Source organism: Sceloporus occidentalis, unplaced genomic scaffold, assembly GCF_023333645.1.
Source record: "Sceloporus occidentalis isolate IW3139 unplaced genomic scaffold, rSceOcc1.0.p SCAF_3, whole genome shotgun sequence".
In the NCBI taxonomy this organism is placed as follows: Eukaryota; Metazoa; Chordata; class Lepidosauria; order Squamata; family Phrynosomatidae; genus Sceloporus; species Sceloporus occidentalis.
In genome coordinates this window covers 268967-289363 of record NW_028316983.1, presented here as the reverse complement: position 1 = coordinate 289363, position 20397 = coordinate 268967, and the positions used below count along the sequence as shown (strand labels likewise).

Below are 20397 nucleotides of genomic sequence, written 5' to 3'. Positions count from 1 at the left end.
CAAATGTGGTAAGGATGCCCACTTGGCATGGATTGGACCTTAGAATCTCTTCCAGTTCTATGACTCTATGATCCATCCACAGCACTCCCTTCGCTTCCCACACTTGTGACTCTCAAGAAGGATTTATTCAGAGGGAGTTTGCCACCAAGACCTTCCTTTGAGAGTGTGACTTCCCCCAGGTCTCCCAGAGCTTTCCAGGGCTGAGCAGGGATTCAAACCCTGGTTTCCTGGAGTCTTTGCCCAGCCCTCAAGTCATGTCACCAGACTGAATATTGTTGTTGCCCACATACGCGTTCCCAAGAGCAGGTCCAGAAGAAGGCCATGGGGCAGCAGCATCCAACTCTCTTCCCCCAAAACACCAGCAAGATGGAGGCACTGGGCTCCAGAAGGCACCGTTGACTATGCAGCCATATTTAAGCAATGCTAAATGCCACAGAAATTCTCCTTTGATCTGAGAAATTATTAGTGTTGAGGGAAGGCAAGGCAAAACAGGCCAGCTCACCAACAGGAGGAGGAGGACGGGCAGCAGGGCCTTTTGGGGGGGCTGTGGCTGCTGGGGAGATGCTGCCATGGAAGGACTCCAGGCCGTTGCTCTTGAGCCACTGTTGAACCCCAATGAAGCTCAGGAGGCTGTTGGAGGGGCTGCCCCCCAACAAGGGTCCAGGTCAGCATGAAACCACTCCGGCATCATCCAGATGTGGCCAGAGTGGGAGAAAACCTCTTGCAGGGCATCAGCAACTACCAATGCCTTTGCAGATGTGTAGTCATTGCACTGTGGATGGGGGGAAAGCCAAGGGGTCCAGGACTGCCGGCAACCGCAGCCCTCCACCCTGACAGGCCATGGTCAGTTCTGGGTCCTTCTGGCCAGCTGGATAGGGGATGCCGCCCAGCCTAGTTCTCTGGCCAATGCAGGGCAGAGTCCCAGAAGGGACTGGGGGAGGAGAAGGGGGAGTGGGGCTGCCCCATGGGAGGCCAAAGCAGAGCACCCTGCTCCCTTGGTGGCCCCTTGGGCAGGGCCACATTCCTCCCCTTTCAGGAGGCTAAAGGTGTGAGGAAGCCACAGTGGTCAGCAAGGGCTCCCCTGGAGGAGAGGGGCAGGTCCAGACCACATAGCTGCCCAGGGGAAGAGGCACGGTGGGCTCCCAGAGACTGGCACCAAACCAAGGGCCCAGCAGAGGGAGGGTCCTGGATCTTTTGGGCTTCCAAGAGCGGCCCTCTGCCAACCCAGTGCCCTGGGTTTCTCTCTGTCTGGCAGACAGGAGATCTTCCCTCCTCCATCAAAGCTGCAAAGCTTCTGCACCAGCTCAGCTCTCTGGATGGACCAGCACCAAAGCACATTGCCCTGAGCCCAGCCCATGAAGGGTGCCTCCATCCAGCATGCGAAGGGGACCAGAGGGGGTCTGGGCTCCAAAGCAGCTGAATGGAAGGACCAAGGGCCACCAGCCAGCACTGGAAGAGCACCCCACCCTCTGCCCTGGCAGCCGCACTCTGGCCTTGTCTGCAGTGGTCAGCAGCCTGGAGCAGCCTGGCCCCACAGCTGCCCTCGTTCCCTTGGCCTCCGTTTCAGCGCCACCAAAGCTGTCTCCCCAGGTTTCCCTCTGGGCTGCCCATGGAGACAGACCCCACAATGAGGAAATGCAAGGCTTCAGATCTTCATGGAACATCAGGAATAGATACGGGTTCTGTTTAGTTTGCTTCAACCTTGTTATGCCCTGGTTCTGGTGCAGGAGATGCCAAACATTTCCCCAACTGCCCACATCAGGACTGGAGCTTTGGCTGCATCTTGTGCCAGACTAGGCTTCTGTTGTTCAAGGCAGGAATTCCTCTGGACCACTTCCCATCTGTGTCTGGCCACAACCTTCCTCCGGCCAGAAGGGAGTCCTTCTTCAGCCAGGACACACAACCCCTCCCCCCAAAACATACACTCTCTCTCTCTCTCACTTCAGCACCTTCATCCCATGAGGAGGGCATCCCTCTGGGCCCAAGCCACTCGCAGCTTGGAGGTACTGTTAGGTGGACTTGGCGTTGCTTGACTGGCTGAACCCAAATGGAGCTGACCGGTGGCTGCTGTTCCCCCCGGAGAGAAGTGGCCAGTGGGGAGCCAGAGGTCTCTGTCCTGGGTCCAGTGCTGTTCCGTATCTACATCAAGGACTTAGATGAGGGAATGAAGACCCAGTTTACGTTCTGCTGCTCCAGAGACCAGGGCACAGAGCAATGGGTGAAAACTACAGGGAAAGAGCTTCCACCTCGTTCTGACAGTGGAAGATGCTGCTGCCTCAATGGAGGGTGGTGGTCTCCTATGCAGAGGTTTAAAGGGTGCTTTGTGTGTTCCTGCCTGGCACGGGGTTGGACTGGATGACCCCGAGCTCTCTTCCAGCCCTGACTCCAGGACAGTCTCTTGCTATGAGGAGGCTTCTGCCAGGGCTGAGACTGACAATGCCAAATGTTTGGGATACAGGATACGATGATGGAGTTGGGATGGAGGGAAGGCCTCCTCCCAGAAGCCCAAGGGAGAAGGACCCACAGCCCAGAAGGGAGGCAGGCATGAGCTAGGGCTTGATCCACGGCTGGCGTATGAGCACCAACTTGTTTTGTAGATCTAGGTTTTCTTACCTTGAGAAGGGGATGTCTTCTAGCAGAAACACTGATGTCTGTCTCTGGTCATTTGGTCAGTGTGGCTTGGGAAGAGATCACTTCCCATGGCCCTCCTTTTCTAGGGGTCAATGGTTTACAGTACTGCCCTTTGTTCACTCACTCTCTGCCTGTCTCCAAAATGGAAGCAGAAACCAGGTTGCACTGCTAAAGTTACACTTACACACAGGAGAGTCAGCTCTAGGGACTCTTCTACCAAGGATAGGTTTTCTCTACTGATTAGTTGTTGCATTTTTTGTAGACACTAGAAATAGCAATAAAGTACGTGTCTTTTTACCTACCGATGCATCCTGTTTATTTACCAGAAGCTCAGATCGAGTTGTTTTCGCCAAATACTTGTGGAGCAGGTGCTTGTTGCCGAGTTGGTGCTGCTGCAGCCAACCTTAGCCAAAACCATCCTCCCGGCCCCCGCCTCAAGACCTGGAAGCCCAGGCTCTGCAGCCAGACATCTCCAACCCTCCGGCCCCAGGCCCACTTGTTGGCCCCAACCAGAGCCTCCACAATCCCCCCTCAGCCACCTTCTTCCACCGGTCAAGACTTGCCGTCCGTCTGCCCGCCTGTGGGCTGCAAAGGCATCTGTAGCCCAGTCGGTTGTTAGGACCAAGCCCCTCCTGTCCGGGGATCTTCTGCCCCCCCCACCCCCCAGTCCTTGTGAAATAATGCAGCTCCAGAAAGCAACTTGTTTCCCAAGAGTTTATAGCTGGCCTTGTTGTGCAATGAGTACAGGGGAAAGTCCACACTCCATTCTTTCATGATTCTTGGTGAATGGTCAGTGATTCTGCTTCTGAGTCTCCTTGAAACAATGTTAGGTTTTGAAAGGATGCCTTCCTCTGTGAGAGGTCAAATCCCATGAGAAAGCAGCTACTTAGTACTACGGCTGATGCGTTTCAAACCCCAAAAGGCGAAACCGGGGCGAGTGGCTAGCACAGGCCAAGGTGCTCTCAGGCACAGTTGCAACCAAATTCAAGGGGCTACAGAAGCCCCCGGCCCAGTAATCCAGGCAGGAGTACCAAGGCTTCATCCACACTGAAGGCGTAACGTGGTTTGGCACCGCTTTAACTTTTTGTCTGGCTCAAGGCTATGGAATTCTGGGAGTTGGAGTTTGTTGTGGGCCCAGAGCGGAGCAGAGCTTAAGGGCAAAAAGCCCCACCACAAACTCCAACTGCCAGAATTCCATAGTCTTGAGCCAGAAAGAGTTAATGAGGTGCCAAACCAGGGCCTGTTACAGACTGCCAAAATAAAGCTGCTTCGGGTCTCTTTGGAGGTATACTATTTAAATGATGCATGGGTCCTAAGAGTCTGGCGGTCGCGCCAAAGCCACACTCCATTCCTAAGCACTGGAGTGCAGCTTTGGTGCAGCTTCCGGATTCTTAGGGTGCATGCATCATTTAAACAGCATACCTCCAAAGAGACCCGAAGCAGCTTTATTTTGGCAGTCTGTAACAGGCCCAGGTTATGTCTTTCAATGTGGATGCAGCCAAAATGGTTCAGCCACCAGAAAGAACAAAGCCAGAGACTCTGACCCCCCCCCCCCCTTTCCAGAAGGGGTCCCAGTCTCCCCTGAAGCGGCAGGGAGGGACCCTGTAGCCGCACCAGCTCTGCAAGCCCAGGATGACCACCCATCTCCAAAAACTGCCATAAGCAAAGTAAGGGCAAGGGCAGGAGGACACAGAGGCACAAAACTCACCGAAGGGCTCTGCAGGTGCCAAGGAGTTAAAGGACAGGACTCAGGATTTATGAGGGAAGAAAAAGAACCCCAGGAAAATGCAGCAGCTCCTCACTTTTTCACATGATCATGGGGGGGGGGGAGGGCAGCTGTGGGCAGAGAGTCTGCCAATGACCCCCAAAAGGACAGTTGCAGCAGGCCATGTCTTCTTCTCTTGGATGACGTGCCAGACGACCGGAGTTCTCTTCCTCCCACCTCCTCCTGTTGAAGCCTCTAAGACCCTCACCTGCCACAAAAATGGCAGGCCAAGGGTCCCAATTTGGGGGGAGGGGGGCTGATGGAGGGAAGGGTTGCCAGTGACCATTTCTTTGGCTATGCAGTGGTTCCAGATGCCATCAAGTACCTTCTGCAAGGGCAAGAGGCTCCACTGAGCTCTTGGGCTTCCGCAAAGGCATGCAGAGCAGGAGGCTGGAGCGGATAGTGCTGCTTTCCTCCCACCAAGAAAACATTTCCCTCAATCCCTTAGCACTCCCAATGTGGCCATCCATGCCACCCATGGCTCTGAGCACCCCACTCACTGCCAGACCCAACCAGGGAAGACTCATGCCAGGGCAGAAGTCAGAGAGCATCTTCCCTGGCAAAACAGCCAGAAGATAGGCAGAGTGGCATCTTCCCTACAGGGTACAGAGTGCGGCCTCCTCAGAGTAAGCCCATTTACTCCAGAGGTGCTTAAGTCTGGTGCCACCGGGCAAGAGGCAGCATCCGCAGAAGGGCAGCACACCCTGACTGAGAGTCTTGTGGTTGTTTGCCGGCTGCCTAGATCTTTACTGCTGTTCGTCCGCAAGAAAGGAACCCCCCTGAGCCCTGGCCCACAGGTCATAGGTGAACAGGACCTATGAGCCACACCAACTGAACAGGGCCACTCTGTTCAGGGGCCCAGATCCCACAGGTGTGTGTGTGCATTTGCTCACACGCTTCCCAGGGCTATTCAGGGGAATCAGCGCTGGACAAAAAGAGCTGTCTGGTCCTCCAATTCTGCTGTCCTGAGTAGAGGCAGAGCAGTCTGCTTGCTTGCTTGCTTGGGGGGCGGCTTCCCACTCAACTTGGGGGCGCACACACACACACACACACACACAGGATAATGGGGACGGGGGAACAAGTTCCAGCCCTGGACCCTTCCTGAGCATGGAGACAGGGAAGGGAAGGGCAGGGCAAGAGGATGACATGGATGGAGAAGGCACGGGCCAAATCTGTGGCGCTCCCACAGCAGCCCCTTCCCCTGGTGCCCCCTCCTTCCAGAGCACCTTAGGCTAAGGGAGACCTCCTGCCTTCCTCTCTGTAACAAGGGCGGCAGCACTGCTTTGGAGAGACAGTGTGGGTTCTTTTGCATGGTGCCCCCCCTCCAAGGAGGAAATGCCTCCTGCTTGACCACGTCTGATTGCTCTCCGACGCTCCAACCTCCAAGGCAGAGCACCCAAGCTTTTTGAGGGGGGGGGGGGCTTTTGGAAACGCCATTGTCAGAACCCTGTCCTGCACACCTGAGCACAGAGCAAAATCTACCATCATCTTTCTTCTGCTGGTCCCATGCTCCAGCAGGGACCTCACTTTGCTGGCCCCAGAGAAAGGAGCCCCCCAATGCCCACAGCCGGGAAAAGCCTGGGGCCACCCACAGAAGGCCCAAAAGCCGTCATCTGAACACAGTGCAGCATCTGCTGAAACACTAGCAAGCTGAATGCTTCAGGCAGCCATGGCATTCCTCCGCAATGGCTCCAGAAGGGGCCAAAGGTCCAGCCCCCTCCCTTGCAGTGGAAGGCCACCACAATCACCATGGGGCTCACTTGCAGCTCTTGGGGTGGGCTGGTCCATGGGGGTCCTGAGGGGTTCAGCGCTGGAGTGGGGCCCCTGCCAGCGCTTCCTCCCTGTCTTGGTGAGGCAGCAGCAGCAGCTCCAGGTCCGGTTCCTTTGGCGGCTTTGGGCCTTTCTGACCTGTGCAGAGAGAGCAAGGATAGTCAGCCAGCCCTGCCAGGTGACCCATCCTCTCTTCCTCCCAGGGGTTCAGCCATAAAGGCTGGTGAGTGTCCAAAGATGGAAGTAGGGTGCCCTCCCTCCCCGCTCCCATTCCCAAGTCCCACTGCCCTTACCTTTGGCCCTTAGGGCCACATGAAGGGTGATCCCCAGGAGGCAGACAATGAAGCCCAGCCAGTTGAGGAGGCTGAGGTGGTCTCCCATCAGGTGGGTGGCCAGCAGCAGCGTGCAGACTTCCTGGAGGAATGCCGGGAGCCAAGTCAGAGCAATGGCAACAGAGGCAGGGGGAAGGAAAGGAGGGCCACTGCCCTTGGATGCCAAGGCGGGGAGGGGTCTTCCAGCATGGGCACAAAAGCCTTAGAACTGGGGACATACTCCTCCTTCCCTTGAACCCCCAAAGGACTGCAGCATCTCTGGGCACTTTAATTAAGAGGCTTCAAGAGACTGGGAAGGTCCCAAGGCAAAAGGTCCCAGGCAAAGAAGGGAATACCTTGAAGATCCCAGAGATGGAGAGGGCCAAGCTTGAGGTTTTGGAGACCAAGAGAAACTCGGAGAAGCCCAGCCCAAAGGCCAGGATGCCCCCCAAGGCCAGCTTGGCCAGGAGGGACAGCAGGAGCCCAGCCTCGTGGAAACGGATGAGCTTCTCCGAAGTGGACAAAGGGAGGCCTACAAAGAGAGAGAAACCAGAAGGAGGAGCATGCGCCACCCACAGCCATTCTGGGCAAAACCAGAGGACCCCGGAGGGCATGCTGGGCTCCGAAAGCACAACTTCCCAGCGATGTTGGCCAAAGAAGCTTCCCAGGCAAGGTGCTCATGGGTCACAGCCTCAGCCACTGGCTCAGCAACAAAAGGAAGCTTCCAATGCTCCGGGGTCAGGAAGCCCTGCTCCCATCACTATGGGGCCAAAACTAGACAGGCCTTCTGGGGAATCCCTACCCAACAGTGGGCTGACCTAGCCTGGCATTGTTTCTATCGGTGGCACCAGTACAAACCCCGCAAGGTGAGCCCCCCTATGCAGAGAGGGCAACAGGGCTTTCATGTCCCAGTCTGGAAGGGGATCCCCCCAAAGGCCATCTAGTTCAATCTCTCCAGAGATTGGGGTCCAGATGTTCAGGTCTCTGATCCTGGAGGCAATAAAAAGCTTTCTGTTGGAGAAGAGAGGATAGACCAAGATTTGTTTCTATATCTCCAGACAACAGGCACCAGAGCAATGGATTCAAACTATAAGAAAAGAGATTCCAGCTCAATATGAGGAACAACTGCCTGACAGTAACAGCGGAAGATGCTTCTGCCTCAGAGTCTGGTGGACTCTCTTTCTTTGGACATTCTTAAGCAGAAGATGGATGGCCATCTCTCAATGGGGTGCTTTGATTGAGAGTTCCTGCATGGCAGAAGAACGGGCTTGGACTGGATCAGGGCCCTTGGGGTCTCTTCCACTTCTATGATTCCTCATTTTCCTTCCTTCCTTCCTTCCTTCCTTCCTTCCTTCCTTCCTTCCTTCCTCCTAACAGCCAAAAGACCTGGGCACAGAGAGTCTAACATCACCTTGCCCCACCCCACCCCAAAAGAAAGGAAACCTTTTCATTTGGGCTATGTGGCCATCAATCATCCCCTTGGAAGCCTTTAAGGAGGCTATGAAGAATCCGGCAGCAGGCCTTTCCAGACTAGGCCCACCTCTATTTCCCTGCCTCCCCCCCTCCACTCCTCTCCTTTTTTCCATCCCTTTTTCCATCCTCTCTGGTCCCTGCTATACATTTCTTTTTCACAAATCTTCCACTAATTTTAACTGTGATTTTATACTACTGTTTTAATATCTGTCTGGTTTAATCTCTTTTTAGTATTACTGTGTTTTTATACTGGGGGGGTGGGGTAGGGATAGGGGTGTTAGAATTTTAACTGCATCCTCTTTTATTGTTGTAACCCACTTGGATTTGAAGTGACTAAATAGAATATAAATTATTATTATTATTATTATTATTATTATTATGTCCAAGGAGTTGATTCCCCTCTTTTTCCTCTTCCCAAGGGTTTCCTGCATGGCAGAATGGGGTGGGACTGGATGGCCCTTGCGCTCTCTTCCAACTCTATGATTCCATGATTCCCTTTTAAACAACTTCTGGTTCTGCTCTTTCTTTCTCCCAGCTAGTTTCCTCTCTCTGCTTCTTAGGGCTAACCTCCCGGGGGAAAGGGAACAGCTGGAAGTTACCCAGGAGCCCCACGTTTGCCCTTGCTTTGGCGTGCGCTGAGTCAGTAGCCACCGCAGTCAAGGAACGAATACAGACAACAAAGTTTAGAGAAAGCAGTTTCCAAAGGTTTTCAGAAGCTGGACGCAGAATCGTGCAGCTCTTTGGGTGTCGGTGGACTGCGCCTCCCATCAGCCCCAACCAGCACGGCCGACACTGGGGCACGCTGCCACTTGCAGAGTGGCCTAGAACAACTCTGGGACTGCTTTTGAGAGCAGAAGCCTCAGACCCTTGATAAGGGAATCCTCAGCTGCCTAAGTGCTGGGCTGGCTCCAAACTGCCCTTCCGGAGTCTCCCTTTAAGGATCCAAGCCTCCCTCCCCAAAGTGAGCGGAGCGGCCACTTGCCCTGTAGGCAGCCTGAATGTTTTGCCGCCCGCGTTCCCTTCTCTGCTGCTCAGGCCGCCTTTTCTCACCTGGAGCTTGCTCCTCTGCCCCCCAAACTCACCCTCAATGACAGCGAAGAGTGGGAAGAGGCCGAGGAACATGGCCGGCTGGAGGTGGAACATGGTGTCTATGGGGTTCTGGAGCCCTGTGGGGTGGAGGAGCAGAGGAGGGGCAGCTGGTCAAGGCGGGGGCCACGAGGGGCGCCCTTTGCTACCCTCCCGCCTGGCAGGGGCTCACCCACCGAGTTCGTCCTTCTGGAGCAGGATCTGGGTCAGGGTCCATCGGATGCCCCCCAGGAAGGAGGCGCCCAGCACCAGCGCAAAGCCCTCTCCATCGAACTGCACGGCTTTGTAGGTGAAGAGGAAGAGCCCCGCGGCAATCAGGACCACCACCAGCACCTGGGCCGCCCTCTGAGGGAGAAAGCGCCGGAGGGGCGATGATGGTCAGGAGGGCCGGACGTGGCCCGCGGGGCCCTCCTTGGCGGCCAGACCAGACCGGAGCCCCTCCCCGGACCCCCGTCGGGGAGCGTTACCGGCTCCTCCAGCTTGAAGACCAGGGAGAAGAAGAGGATGAAGAGGACGGCCGAGGACTTGGTCATGGTGTACCTGCCAAGGGCCAAGGAGGGGGCGGTCAGGCCAGACGGAGCCCCACGGAGGGAGGGCGGCCCTGGCCCCGGCAGCCCCCCCAGCGCTACTCACAGGGAGACCGTGACGTAGAGGAAGCTCCAGTTGCTGAGGCCGACGTCCAAAGCGGTGGAGAGGGCTGCCGGGGCAGAGAGAGGGTCAGGGCATCCGCAGAGTCAGGTAGGCTCCCCTGCCGGAGGAGGCTCTCCCTCGTGGGACTCACCTGTGGGAGCCACCTGGCGCAGGTAGGCGCCCCAGGGAAGGAGCGGGCGGCCCGGGCGCCAGGAGCACGAGGAGGAGGAGGAGGAGGAGGAGGAGGGGCCCTTCCCGCCGCGGCCCCGCCTGGCCAGCCCCGAGAGCAGGAAGATGACCAGCAGGTGCAGCAGCGTCATGAACAGCGGGAAGGAGAAGCTCTGCCGGCGGAGAGAGAGAGAGAGAGAGAGCGAGCGGTCAGTGGGGCCGGGGCTCCCTGCTCCCTCCTCCTCCGGCCCCTCGGGGCCCCTCGCCCACCTTCAGGAGCCACTTGTTGTAGAAGGTGATCCCGATGGAGAAGCCGTAGTAGAGCAGCACCAGGCCCGCCACGCCCGACCCGCGGAGCAGCAGGAAGGGGAGGCCCACGCCTCCGCCTCGGACCCGCTCCGCCGCCGCCGCCGCCGCCCCCCGGGAGCCCATCGCCCGACAGACACGCAGCCGGAGCCAGAACCCCAGAGGAAGCACGGCGCATGCGCCCCGAGCACCACTTCCGCCTCCTTCGGCGCCGGCCCCGATTGGACCGCGCAGCGCCGCCGCCCCATTGGCCGCCACGCGAGACACGTGACTTCTCTCCGGAAGACGGGGCGGGGCCTCCCCGGGGGCGGGGCCCGAAGCGGAGGCCGGAAGTGGCTGCTCGCGGTGCGAAATACAAGCCCCGAACCGAACGCCGCCGGAAATGTCAAACTGCGCTGCTTCCGAGTCCTGCTCCGAGCGGAGGAAGGCCTGGCCGCCCCTTGGCCCTCCTTCCTCCGGGGACGAGGCAGGAAGAGCCCGCCCCGGGCCCCTCAGCGCCCTGCTGCTCCTCCTCGGTGTGAGGACCAGGCGGAGTCCGGTCTTAGGGATGGCCAGCGGGGGAGAGGGCCTAAGGCTTTGCATCCGTCCCACCAGCAGCAGCCAGGCCCACCCCAAAGACCCCGGGGAGACGGGGCAGGAAAGAACCAGGCGCCACTCGGGAGGAAGGAAAAGAGGCGGCTTTAATTGCAATGGCTAATTAGGGGGGGGCTGTGGTGGTCCAGGTCCAGCCTGGCCATGGACCCCCCCTTCTGACAGAGAGAGAGAGAGACTGTGGGGGGACGGGGCTTCTGCGGCCAATCCTCCCAGGGATGGAGGCGGTCCAGAGGGGGGCCAGCGGAGGGAGAAGGGAACAGAATCACACCACTGTGGCTTTTTCACAGATACTCTGGGACTGGCTTGAAGACTCAACTGTGATTTTCAGTGACTGAGAGTCATTCTGCTACTGAGCTCCAAACTCTGATTTTCACAGGACTGGCTGCTACTTTTTCAGTGACTGTGGCTGCATCCACACTGCAGAAATAACCCAGTTTGGCACCACTTTAAATGCCATGGCTGCGTGCTATCTATGGAATTCTGGACACTTTAGTTTTGTGAGTGAGACATTTAGTCTTCCCTGTCAACAAGCTCTGGTGCCACAACAAACTACAAATCCCATGGCACTGAAAGTGATTGAAACTGGATTATTTCTGCAGTGTGGATGCAGCCACACATTCTGCTCTTGAGCTCCAAACTCTGATTTTCACAGAACTGGCTGCTACTTTTTCACAGATCACTCAGGAAGCACTGAAATAACAGAAAATCACTGATTCAGTCCTTTGCAGGTAAGGTGCTTCCACCTTCCAGTCACAAGACAGAGTAACTACTACAAACAATTCTGTGATTCTGGATCAGTGGCAGCAGTATCACTCTAGTGTACAGATCACGGAAATCACGGAAATCACAGAAAATCACAGTTTTGAATCACAGATATTTTAAAATCACAGTAACAGTTTTCACTGATATCTGTAAATCACAGTTATTCCATTCACTAGGGGCCAGGGGGCTTCTCTCTCTCAGCAGACCGCTGGCTGCCCCTGGCTGCTCTACATTAGCCCTCCCCTTGGGAGGAGGGAGGCAGCAGGGCTCCCTTGCAATGTCCAAGGCGAGAAGGGTCTTCCCGGCCAGCCAGGGCCCAGACCGGCGGCTGCCCAAGGTCCTGCTGAGGCCCCCAATGGCCGGCCGGCCGGACGCTGCCCGCTGCCTCATCCGTAATGGTAGACGAAGTCGTAGCTGCTGGGCTCCTTGGGGACGGGCGGAGGGGCCTCTGGGATGGGGACGTTCTCCAGGTCCAGCAGCCGGAGCTTCATCTCCATGCTCAGCAGGGTGTCCAGGTCGCTCTTGGTCAGGTCGCTGGCCATGTCCTTCCCCACCAGTGCATTCAGGCCATCCACCCAGATACAGTACTGCAGGAGAGGAGAGGAGAGGAGAGGAAGGGGCGGCCGGATCAGGGCCCAGGCCAGGAGGAGGAGCTTTCCACTGGACCGCTTCCTCCTGCCCAGATGGCCAAGCCATTGCAGAATCAGACTCCCCCTCTTCCCCCCCAAAGAGCATCCAGTCCAGCCCTGTTCCGCAATGCAGGAAGACAGCACCTGTATGGATCTTAATATTAATATTCACCTCGTATTTGTTGGGTGCAATGAAGTTCAGGGTCTCATCTGGGTCATAGAGGATGGAGAAGGCCAACTCCAGCGCCTCCTGGGGTGCATTGGGGAGGGCCAGAAGATCAAAGAAAAGAGATGGGGGGGGGGAGAGAAGGCCATTTATCAACAGGGCTGGGCTGACTAGATGGCCACCCGGCCAGGACCCCTCCCCGACTCTGCCAGTACCTTGTTCTGCTTGAGGGCTCCCTTCTCTTTCATGTGGGGACAGTCTTTCCCCGTGAGGATGGCCTTGATGTCTGCAACAGGGACTAAGAGACACAGGAAGGGAGCGCAAGAGGTCAGGGGCAGCCCTTCTCACCGCAGCACCAGGAGGACCCCAGTGGCAGCAGAGTCCAGGCAAGCCTGTCTGGACCCACTGTTCCCCAGGCAGGGGCTGTCCTTGGCGCTCTGCCATGGGGCCAGAAGGCTGCCTGCCCTCCCAGCCTGGATCCCCCTCCGCCCTCCCACTACCCATCCGCACATACTCTTCTCCTGCAGCGACTCGAAGGTGACCTCCCCTTGGGCACTATCCTCCAGGTCCCCGTAGTGCAGCACCTTGTGGTTGAGGGCCAGGCGGCAGTACCATAAGCGCTCTGCAGCGACACAATGCCCTGCTCAGTCAGCCGGCATAGGGTCAGCTCAGAGACCAAAGGGAAGGGCAAAGGGGCATCCTTTCCCCACCTTTCTCAGGTGTCGCCCCTTCCTGCCCAGGTGTGTCTGTATGTGAGAGGGGGGCAGCCGGCTACCTTTCCGAACAAACTTAGTTGGGGGGGGGGGTCCTGTGCTCAGCGCACCTCTCATACCCCAAAGCTGCCTGACCCCCACCAAGCCCCCTCCCCATCCCACCTTGCCTCCTCCGATTGCCAGTCTTGCGGAAGCTGCTCCCCTCACAGAGGCGGTTCAGGCGCTGCTGCTTGATGAGCTCCAGGATCTCTGGCTGGATCTTCTGCCGCAGCTCTCTGAGGAAGGGAATACGGGGGGGGGGGGGGGGGGGTGAGAGCTCCACCATCAGGAACTCTCTCCCCCCAGAAGCAAGGGGGAGGGGGGTGTCTCCTTGCCCCTGAGAGGCCACCTTTGCCTCCCATTCTCTGAGGAGAGACTTACATGATGGGTGGGGACTGGAAGTCATCTTGGCTCATTCTCTCTGACTGTCGCAAGCGCAGGATCTCCGAGTAGCTGAGGCTGCGTAGCTTGCTCTTGAACTGGTCCAAGGAGCTGGGCTTGGAAGGCAGGGCCCGCATGATCTGCTCCCGCACCACCTGCATCACCTGCCAGAAAGGTGGAGGGGCACAGCGGCTCAGCCTTTGTATCCAAAAGCCAGTGGCAACAGCAAACAGGGCAGGGCAAGAGGAGGCCCGCAGAGGCAGAAGCAGCACCACCAACACTAGCAGCAGCAGGCTGTGCCCCTCCATGACTTAAAACCCCCACCTCACCCCCTAGGCCAGTCCTCTTCTCCCTGCCATAGGACCCCTTTCACCTTGTTGAAATCCTCTGCAGTGGCTCGCATCTCCTTCCAGGTCTTGTTGACCAGCTGGATGCAAATGGCAAAGAGCTCCTCGAAGGCCCGGTCATGAGTGAAGAACATGGGATGGTAGTCGTTCCGGCCCTCGTTGGCTTTACAGAGAAGGAGGGAGAGGATTGTTAGAGTGACCAGGTACAAGAGCCAGTGGACGACGGACGGGAAGGTAGCTGCAGCCACAGCATCAGCAGCATGTGCAGGAAGGGGAAATGGCACAGGCATGTTACAGCTGTGATTCAGATCCTTGGGAACCTCATTCCTTCATTTTTCAAAATGCACTTCTATCCCATGGACAAAAAAGATAAGAGGCCTGCTATGGATTTCCTGGGCCACACATCGGTGTCACGCCAGAAACCATGGAGCAAGAACCCCTGCCGCCCTTAGTGTGGCTTGGCTGCAGCTTCACACAGGAGCCCCTGCCTCTCCCCATCGTCGTCGTCATCATCATCATCATCATCAGAAAGTCCAGAATAAAAGACATGAAAGCGACTGAAGCTGAGAACAAGCAGAGGGCCCAGACCCCAGGCTCCCTCTAATCCAGACCCACAGACCCCTTCCTCAACCCATCACCCCCAGGGACATCCAACGGCAGAAAGGTAACTGGCTGGAAAGTCCAGGAAACCCAAAGGCCTTCTGCAAGTCTGGTGTGTTTTTTATAAAAGCATTCTGAGAAATAAGTTGCATGTGAACGGACTGGAAAGGGCACCAACCAGTTAGGGAACAGGAGGAAACCCACTGGGGTTCTTGAACGGTGCCCTCTTTTCGAAAGTGGACATTTGCCTGATGGGGAATGGTCAGTTTTAGAAAGACATAAAGCCTTCACAAGGCCAAAACATATTAACAGCACAGAATAGAAAATAGAATTTAAAAGTCTCTCTTGAAAGAAACAGAAGGAGGAAAAAACAGACATGCAGACACTTCAAAAGCAAATGCATAAATCTTCTGACTAAAGCACCACACTTTTTGCTCTCTCATATTCTCTTAAGGGGGGAAGGGGGCAGCTAAAAGCTGCCTTTCTGTTCCAGGAAGATAAGGCCATCTCTGGTTAGGAGATGACACCATTACCTCCTCCTGCTCCTGGCCTCCCAAGGGTCTCCTCTGCCTTGCCCTTCCTGAGGGTCAGACGGAAGAGATCCCATGCCTCCCCTCATCCCTGTAGACAGAACCCAGGAATCAGCCAGGGTTGGGTGGGCAATAAAAGCCTTGTCAAGGGGAGGGCCTGTGAGGGCTGGGAAAGAATGGGATGCTTCAACTCCCAACCAGGGCTCAGTCCTGGCTCAGGCACCACAGGCATGCTATTCCTGGGGAGGGGGCTCTCCGCTGCCCCCTCCTCACCTACCTCTGTGCTCCAGGTCCCTGCGGTGCCCAACCCCGGCCCACTTACGGAGCTCTCCAACCTGCAGGATTTCACACAGCATCTTGGTCAGCTCGATGGCGCTGCGCCCAAAGGGACACTCATGCTTGTCCTCCCGGCTGCTGTTCTCCAGAACAATCTGGAATGAGGGGGGGAGAGCATGAGGGAGGGAGAAGGGTCCAGAGGGAGGCTTCAACCTACAGGTACCTCCCTGCTTTCCTCTCTCCTTTACCCGGATGTAGGTATCCTGATGAAACTTGGCCAAGTACAGCATGTTATCCAAGGCCAGCATCCCGGGCGGGGTCTGGGTGAAGTCCAGGGCAGGATTGATATGGTTCTGGGAGTGACAAGGGCACAGAGAAAGTGACTGAGGGCAAGGGAGCAGCTCCTCCATCAGCGAGGCCCAGGCTCTCACCAAGGCAGCCCTCCCAGAAGGCCAGCCCAGCCCAGCCACCTACTGTGAAGCCCAACATCTTGTAGTCCTTGGTGTAGAGGGCCTTGCGCTTCTCCACTCCGCCTCCAGGGATGATGCTGTTGCTCTCAGACTCGGCGTCAAAGGCAATTCTCCGCAGTTCAAAAATGATGTCCCGCTGGGCCTGAACCGGAAGCCAGGGAAAGAGGTCGCACATGAGCAGCTGCACACAGAGCAGGGGGCGGCCGTCCTGCCCTGCTCTCCCCATTAAAAGGGGCCCCCTGCCAGTCACCTGGTCACTAGGGTCCATCTTGGTCATCATCCGCTCCTCCAAGAGGTTGAAGGTCAAGACTTGTAGTACGTAGAGCTGGTGGGCCATCTCCGTTTTGATGGGCCGGTTCCCTCGGATCACGTGCTGCTCCACCCAGGCAGACGGAGGGAGGGAGGAAGAAGGAATGAGGAGGAGAGGAACTGCAGAACTCCCCACCTCCACCAGGCCCAGCTGCTCCCAGGGCTGCAAACATGCCCAGACACACCCACACATGTCCACAGTCCTGAGTGGTCTGGCGGGGGAGAGGGAACATAAACCCCTCTGTGCCCAGGATGGGGATGCCCACACCTGCTGGGCCTGGCAGGAGACCTAACAAAGGGTGACAATTGAGCAACGCCGAGTTTCCCCACCAAGTTCTTCTAAGCTTTTGAGAGATGAGATACACGTGGCACCAAAAACCTAACACTGATGGCATGTTTCAAACATGTGCTCACACGCACAGGACTGAGACTCACCGTCAAGATGATGGAGCGCAAATGCTTCTGGGCAAAGGCGTTCGCCATCTCCTACTCCAGGTTCAGAGAGGAAAGAAAGGAAAGGGAGCCAAGGGGGCGGGGGAGAGAGAAGAGGGGTTCTGGTGGGTGGCCCTGCTGGACACTCTATTCCAAGCACAGGCCACACCCTCTCATCCAGGTGCCCACTGCCAAGAGTCACAGCAGCTGCAGGAGGAAGGGGACAAGGAGAAAACGAGGCCAGGCTTTGCTGTGCCAGACTGGGTACCTCCAAAATTCATCTGGTCCAGCCTGGTCTGGCAGCAGCTCCAAGGCTCACAGGCACAACACTCCTGACCCGTTGGGGACCTGCGGGACCCCTTGTCCCAGGAAGGACATGGCAGCCCTCCTCTAACCATGCCCTCCTGCACTGCCAAGCAGAAAGGAGTCCTCCTTTGCCACCAAACAAGATTTAGCAGGAACCGACCAAAAGCAAGGGAATGGGGGGGGGGGGGGCGAACAGGAGGCTGGGAGCAGAGCAACGAGTGAACACCAGCTCTTGTCAGCCCCTCCTTGATTTTTACCAGCAACTATTTCCTTCTGCCTTTCAGCTCCCAGAACAGCATCCCCCTGCCCTGCCTGCCTCTGGCTAAAGCTGCTGACCCAGGAGCATGAGCAAGGCAGCCCAGGCAAGGGAGGAGGATGTGCAAAGCAGCCCACCTTCTTCCACCTCCCTACCACCAGCAGAAGCATCTACTTACAGTGCAGGGCAGGTCTAGCGGGTGAAGCAGCTTGTCCTGCCAACAGAAAGCAAAGAGGCACAAAGAGAAGCCGGTGGAGCTGGAGCTGGTTCTGTTTGCGCGGGGAGAATGCTCACACAGGACAGTTAGTGGAGACAGGCAAACAGTGACGAGGGAGGACACAGTCAGCCACCAAGATCCCCAAAGGCTTCTCCCTCCCCAACACCGCAACAGATACTGCCTGACAACAGCCCCTCCCCTGCAGACACAGAAAAGATGAGTGGAGAACGCAATGGAGGGGGGCACTCACCTGCCTCTTATCCTCAGGGGCCTTCAGGAAGAGAGCGTTGATCAAGGCAATAGCGTACGTCTGAATCTCCTGGTTGGAGCTGTAGGAACACATAGAGAGAGGGAAGGAGGTTTCCCAGCTTTTTGGAGGGGAGCTGAATCACCCCACCCACCCCACTGTGGACATCCTGGAAGGGCCTTTACCGCGAAGGCCTGTGGCAATGGGAACTGGGAGGGGTGGATTCAGCGACACTCACACCTGCAGGTAGGAGATGAGCTGCCCCACGGTGATCTCCTCTGCAACCTTCTGGTAAAGGCTTTGGCTGTTGAGCACCACACTCTCCAGGATGGCCAGGGAGCGCTGCAGGATGGAGACGTCCACCGTCGGCTGGCTCACATACCCTGCGATCTGCAGGAGGTGGGAGGCAAGGCTGCTCAGGGCAGAGCCTGTAGCCAACTGTCCATGCTACTGTCCCCTCCTCAGCTCAATAAGGCGGTTTGCCAGCGCCTCCCGCCAACCCCCTCCTTCCCTGTACCTGCTTGATGAAGGAGATGGAGAGCATATCCCAGGAAACAATGCTGTGGTCCATCAGCTCAAGGAAGGCTGTCAGGGTGAATGCCAGCATCTCGCTGTAGCTGCAAGAGGAGACAAGGCTGGGATCTCTCCTTGACAGCTGCTTAGCATGGCAAGACGTCCCCTGGCATACATGCATGCCAGGCAGCTAGCCTGCCTCTTGCCCAGTCCTCAGGTGAATGCTTGGCTGAACCCAGAGGGCTACCCATCCTGACCACCTCTCACTGCTGCAGCTTCTCCCCATGAGGCCTAAGGCTGCAGACAACAGCAGCAGTTCTAACCCTTGCTTTGCTGGTTCTCCAAAGCCCCTCTGGTCCAAAATATTCAACACTACTTCAGAAGCCCCTGAGGCCAGGAGGTGCTAATGGTGCTGGTATATGCTGCAAGGCCAATGCTAGCCCTGCATAGCTGGGCTTTTAAATGATCCACTCCTACCTCTTTGAAGGCGCATGACTTCCTTGGCTGTCCAAGACCATGAACTGAGCCAGTGCTCAGCAGCAGTTGCTGGCCCCTCCCAGGAAAAAAGGCAGCCTCAGAACCCAAAGAAGGGCAGGAAAGATCTAGTCCTGATACCCCTGCCCTCTTTGCCCACCTAGTCCAAAGCATGGGGGCACTTCAGCAGGGCTTCTGCCACAGAGCAATCTACTGAGGGAACAGGGAGCCAGGCATGGGCAACCAATGGGGAGCAACTAGACGTGGTGTGTCCCCAAAACAGGAGACCAAACCAGGCTGACAAGGGACAGGCAGCAGCACTGTGGCATGTCTGCAGGAAGAGGCACTTACTGGGAGAGGAGCTTGGTGCCACTCTCCACCAGGCGGGTGAGCACCGTGATGCCCTCCATGTTGATGAACTCAGTGGCAAAGGTCACATCTGCAGAGAGCTTGGCCAACTCCTTCATGGCCTCTAGCCGAGCCTCCATGCTGTGCGACTGGGTCCGGTCCAGCAGCTGGCGTGCGGCTCTGGACTGGGAGAAGGGGCGGTGGCTAGTTGGATGTCCTCTGGCGCATCCCCCGAGGGGGCAAAAGGCCAGGTCCCAGAAAGGGAGAGCAGCCGCTCAGCCAGCCAGCCAGCCAGCCAAGGAGAGGGGCTCTGAGCAGCCCTCGGGACGGAAAGAGAGCCCCACCCCACCCCACCCCACCCCCGGGAATCCAGCGGCCTCCCATCAGCAGGTTACCGGAGAGACTGCCAGCTGCAGGATGGTCCCATTCTTGATGTCACACCGGGTCTACAAGGCAAAGATAGAAAATGGCCCTTAGCAGAACGGCAGGGAGAGCAGGGGCCTGGCTGGATCTGGCCGTGGGGCAGGGCTCCTGGGGCCGATTCCTTCAGGTTCCTGCAGACAAAGTGGCTGGAGGTGGGGGGGGAGTCCATTTGCCAACTCCCACCCTGGTCTGTGGGGCAGGAGGAGGAGGCGGCCCAAGGCCAAGGCAGGCAGGCAGGCAGGGCGACCGGCAGAGCCCCACCTGCTCCGTGATGTAGAGCTGGGGCCCATCCGCAAAGCGGAGCGAGTAGTTCTCTGGGCTGGGCAGCGACCACCTGGAAGAGAAAGCGAGAGAGGGGCATGGAGGGCCCCCAGAGCCGCCCCATTCCTTCCAGCCAGGACCCTCTCTGGGGCCCTCACTCACCCGTCACAGACCTCCTTGACCACGGAGGACAGGGGCCGCTTCTGCGGAGAGAAAGGCAAGCCAGGCTGAGCAGGAGGCCTGAGGGGCCCCTGGCCCTGCGGACCCCAGGCTGCCCCTGGCCCCTCAGGCTCACCTGGTCCATCTCCAGCAGCTGGGCGTTGGCCCCCGGCCACTCGACGGCCACCTTGACCACGTCCGAGGGGGGCGGCATCCCTCCAGGCCTTGGCTCCAAGCTCCAGCCCTGCCGCGGGAGAAGGGGCTCAGGGCCGGGGCCCAGTCCCCCGTCATCCCTCCCAAGGGCCTGGGCAAGGAGAGCCCTGCCTCCAGCCGGACGGACACTCCCCCTGCCGCCCAGAGAGGGGCCCAGGCCGCCCCCTGGCCCGGCCTCCTCCCTCCTGGGCCTTGGGCCCTTCGCTTGGCCTCTCGGCCCAAGGAGACCCAGCCGCGGACCAGGACCCCTCCGGACCCTCGCAAGGAGCGCCGCCTGGGCCCTCCGGGGGGCTCCCGTTGCCAGGCGACGGACGAGGACCCGGCCCCTCCCTCTTACCGGGGTTCGGGGGGCTCCCGAGTCTCCTCTCCGCCGACGCCTTCTCCTCCCTCGCTGCCTCCGTCCTTCTCTCTCTCTCTCCTGTCACTCAGGGGCAGCGCCCGGACGCCATTGGTTCTCGCGGAGGGAGGCCGAGCCCTGTCGCCCGGCAACCCGCCCCGCCGCCATGGAAACAGACGGGGTCGACGCACGCGGCCACGCCCCTCAAGGCCTCACGCAGAGGCGCTGCGCCGTTTCCTGGGCGACGCCACGCCA

The 20397-nt window shown here is 57.9% G+C and overlaps 2 protein-coding genes across 5 annotated transcripts; both read right to left on the bottom strand.

Moving 5' to 3' along the window:
- Positions 1-4060: 4060 nt before the first annotated feature.
- On the bottom strand, positions 4061-10217 carry SLC35H1 (solute carrier family 35 member H1). 2 transcript variants are annotated; one of them, XM_089513371.1, is made up of 9 exons: positions 10105-10185; positions 9818-10007; positions 9670-9733; positions 9504-9576; positions 9213-9381; positions 9033-9116; positions 6834-7009; positions 6460-6580; positions 4061-6304 (listed from the first exon to the last, which is right to left on the bottom strand). In XM_089513371.1, the coding sequence occupies exons 2-9, from the start codon at positions 9984-9986 to the stop codon at positions 6201-6203; spliced, it is 960 nt and encodes a 319-aa protein (XP_089369497.1). In that variant the 5' UTR covers positions 9987-10007; positions 10105-10185; the 3' UTR covers positions 4061-6200. The 2 variants fall into 2 exon arrangements, with proteins under 2 accessions (XP_089369497.1, XP_089369498.1); XM_089513372.1 differs by lacking the exon at positions 9670-9733 and having other exon boundaries at positions 10105-10217.
- Positions 10218-10795: 578 nt separating this feature from the next.
- LOC149315370 (engulfment and cell motility protein 2) lies at positions 10796-20334 on the bottom strand. 3 transcript variants are annotated; one of them, XM_089513368.1, is made up of 22 exons: positions 20143-20332; positions 19729-19836; positions 19596-19636; positions 19434-19506; positions 19145-19195; positions 18753-18934; positions 17932-18031; positions 17653-17804; positions 17418-17496; positions 17129-17164; positions 16392-16442; positions 15898-16020; positions 15652-15789; positions 15426-15530; positions 15224-15332; positions 13798-13934; positions 13425-13588; positions 13167-13279; positions 12806-12913; positions 12507-12589; positions 12298-12375; positions 10796-12083 (listed from the first exon to the last, which is right to left on the bottom strand). In XM_089513368.1, the coding sequence occupies exons 2-22, from the start codon at positions 19804-19806 to the stop codon at positions 11883-11885; spliced, it is 2202 nt and encodes a 733-aa protein (XP_089369494.1). In that variant the 5' UTR covers positions 19807-19836; positions 20143-20332; the 3' UTR covers positions 10796-11882. The 3 variants fall into 3 exon arrangements, with proteins under 3 accessions (XP_089369494.1, XP_089369496.1, XP_089369495.1); XM_089513370.1 differs by lacking the exon at positions 12806-12913 and having other exon boundaries at positions 20143-20334; XM_089513369.1 differs by lacking the exon at positions 17129-17164.
- Between the last annotated feature and the right edge of the window lie 63 nt (positions 20335-20397).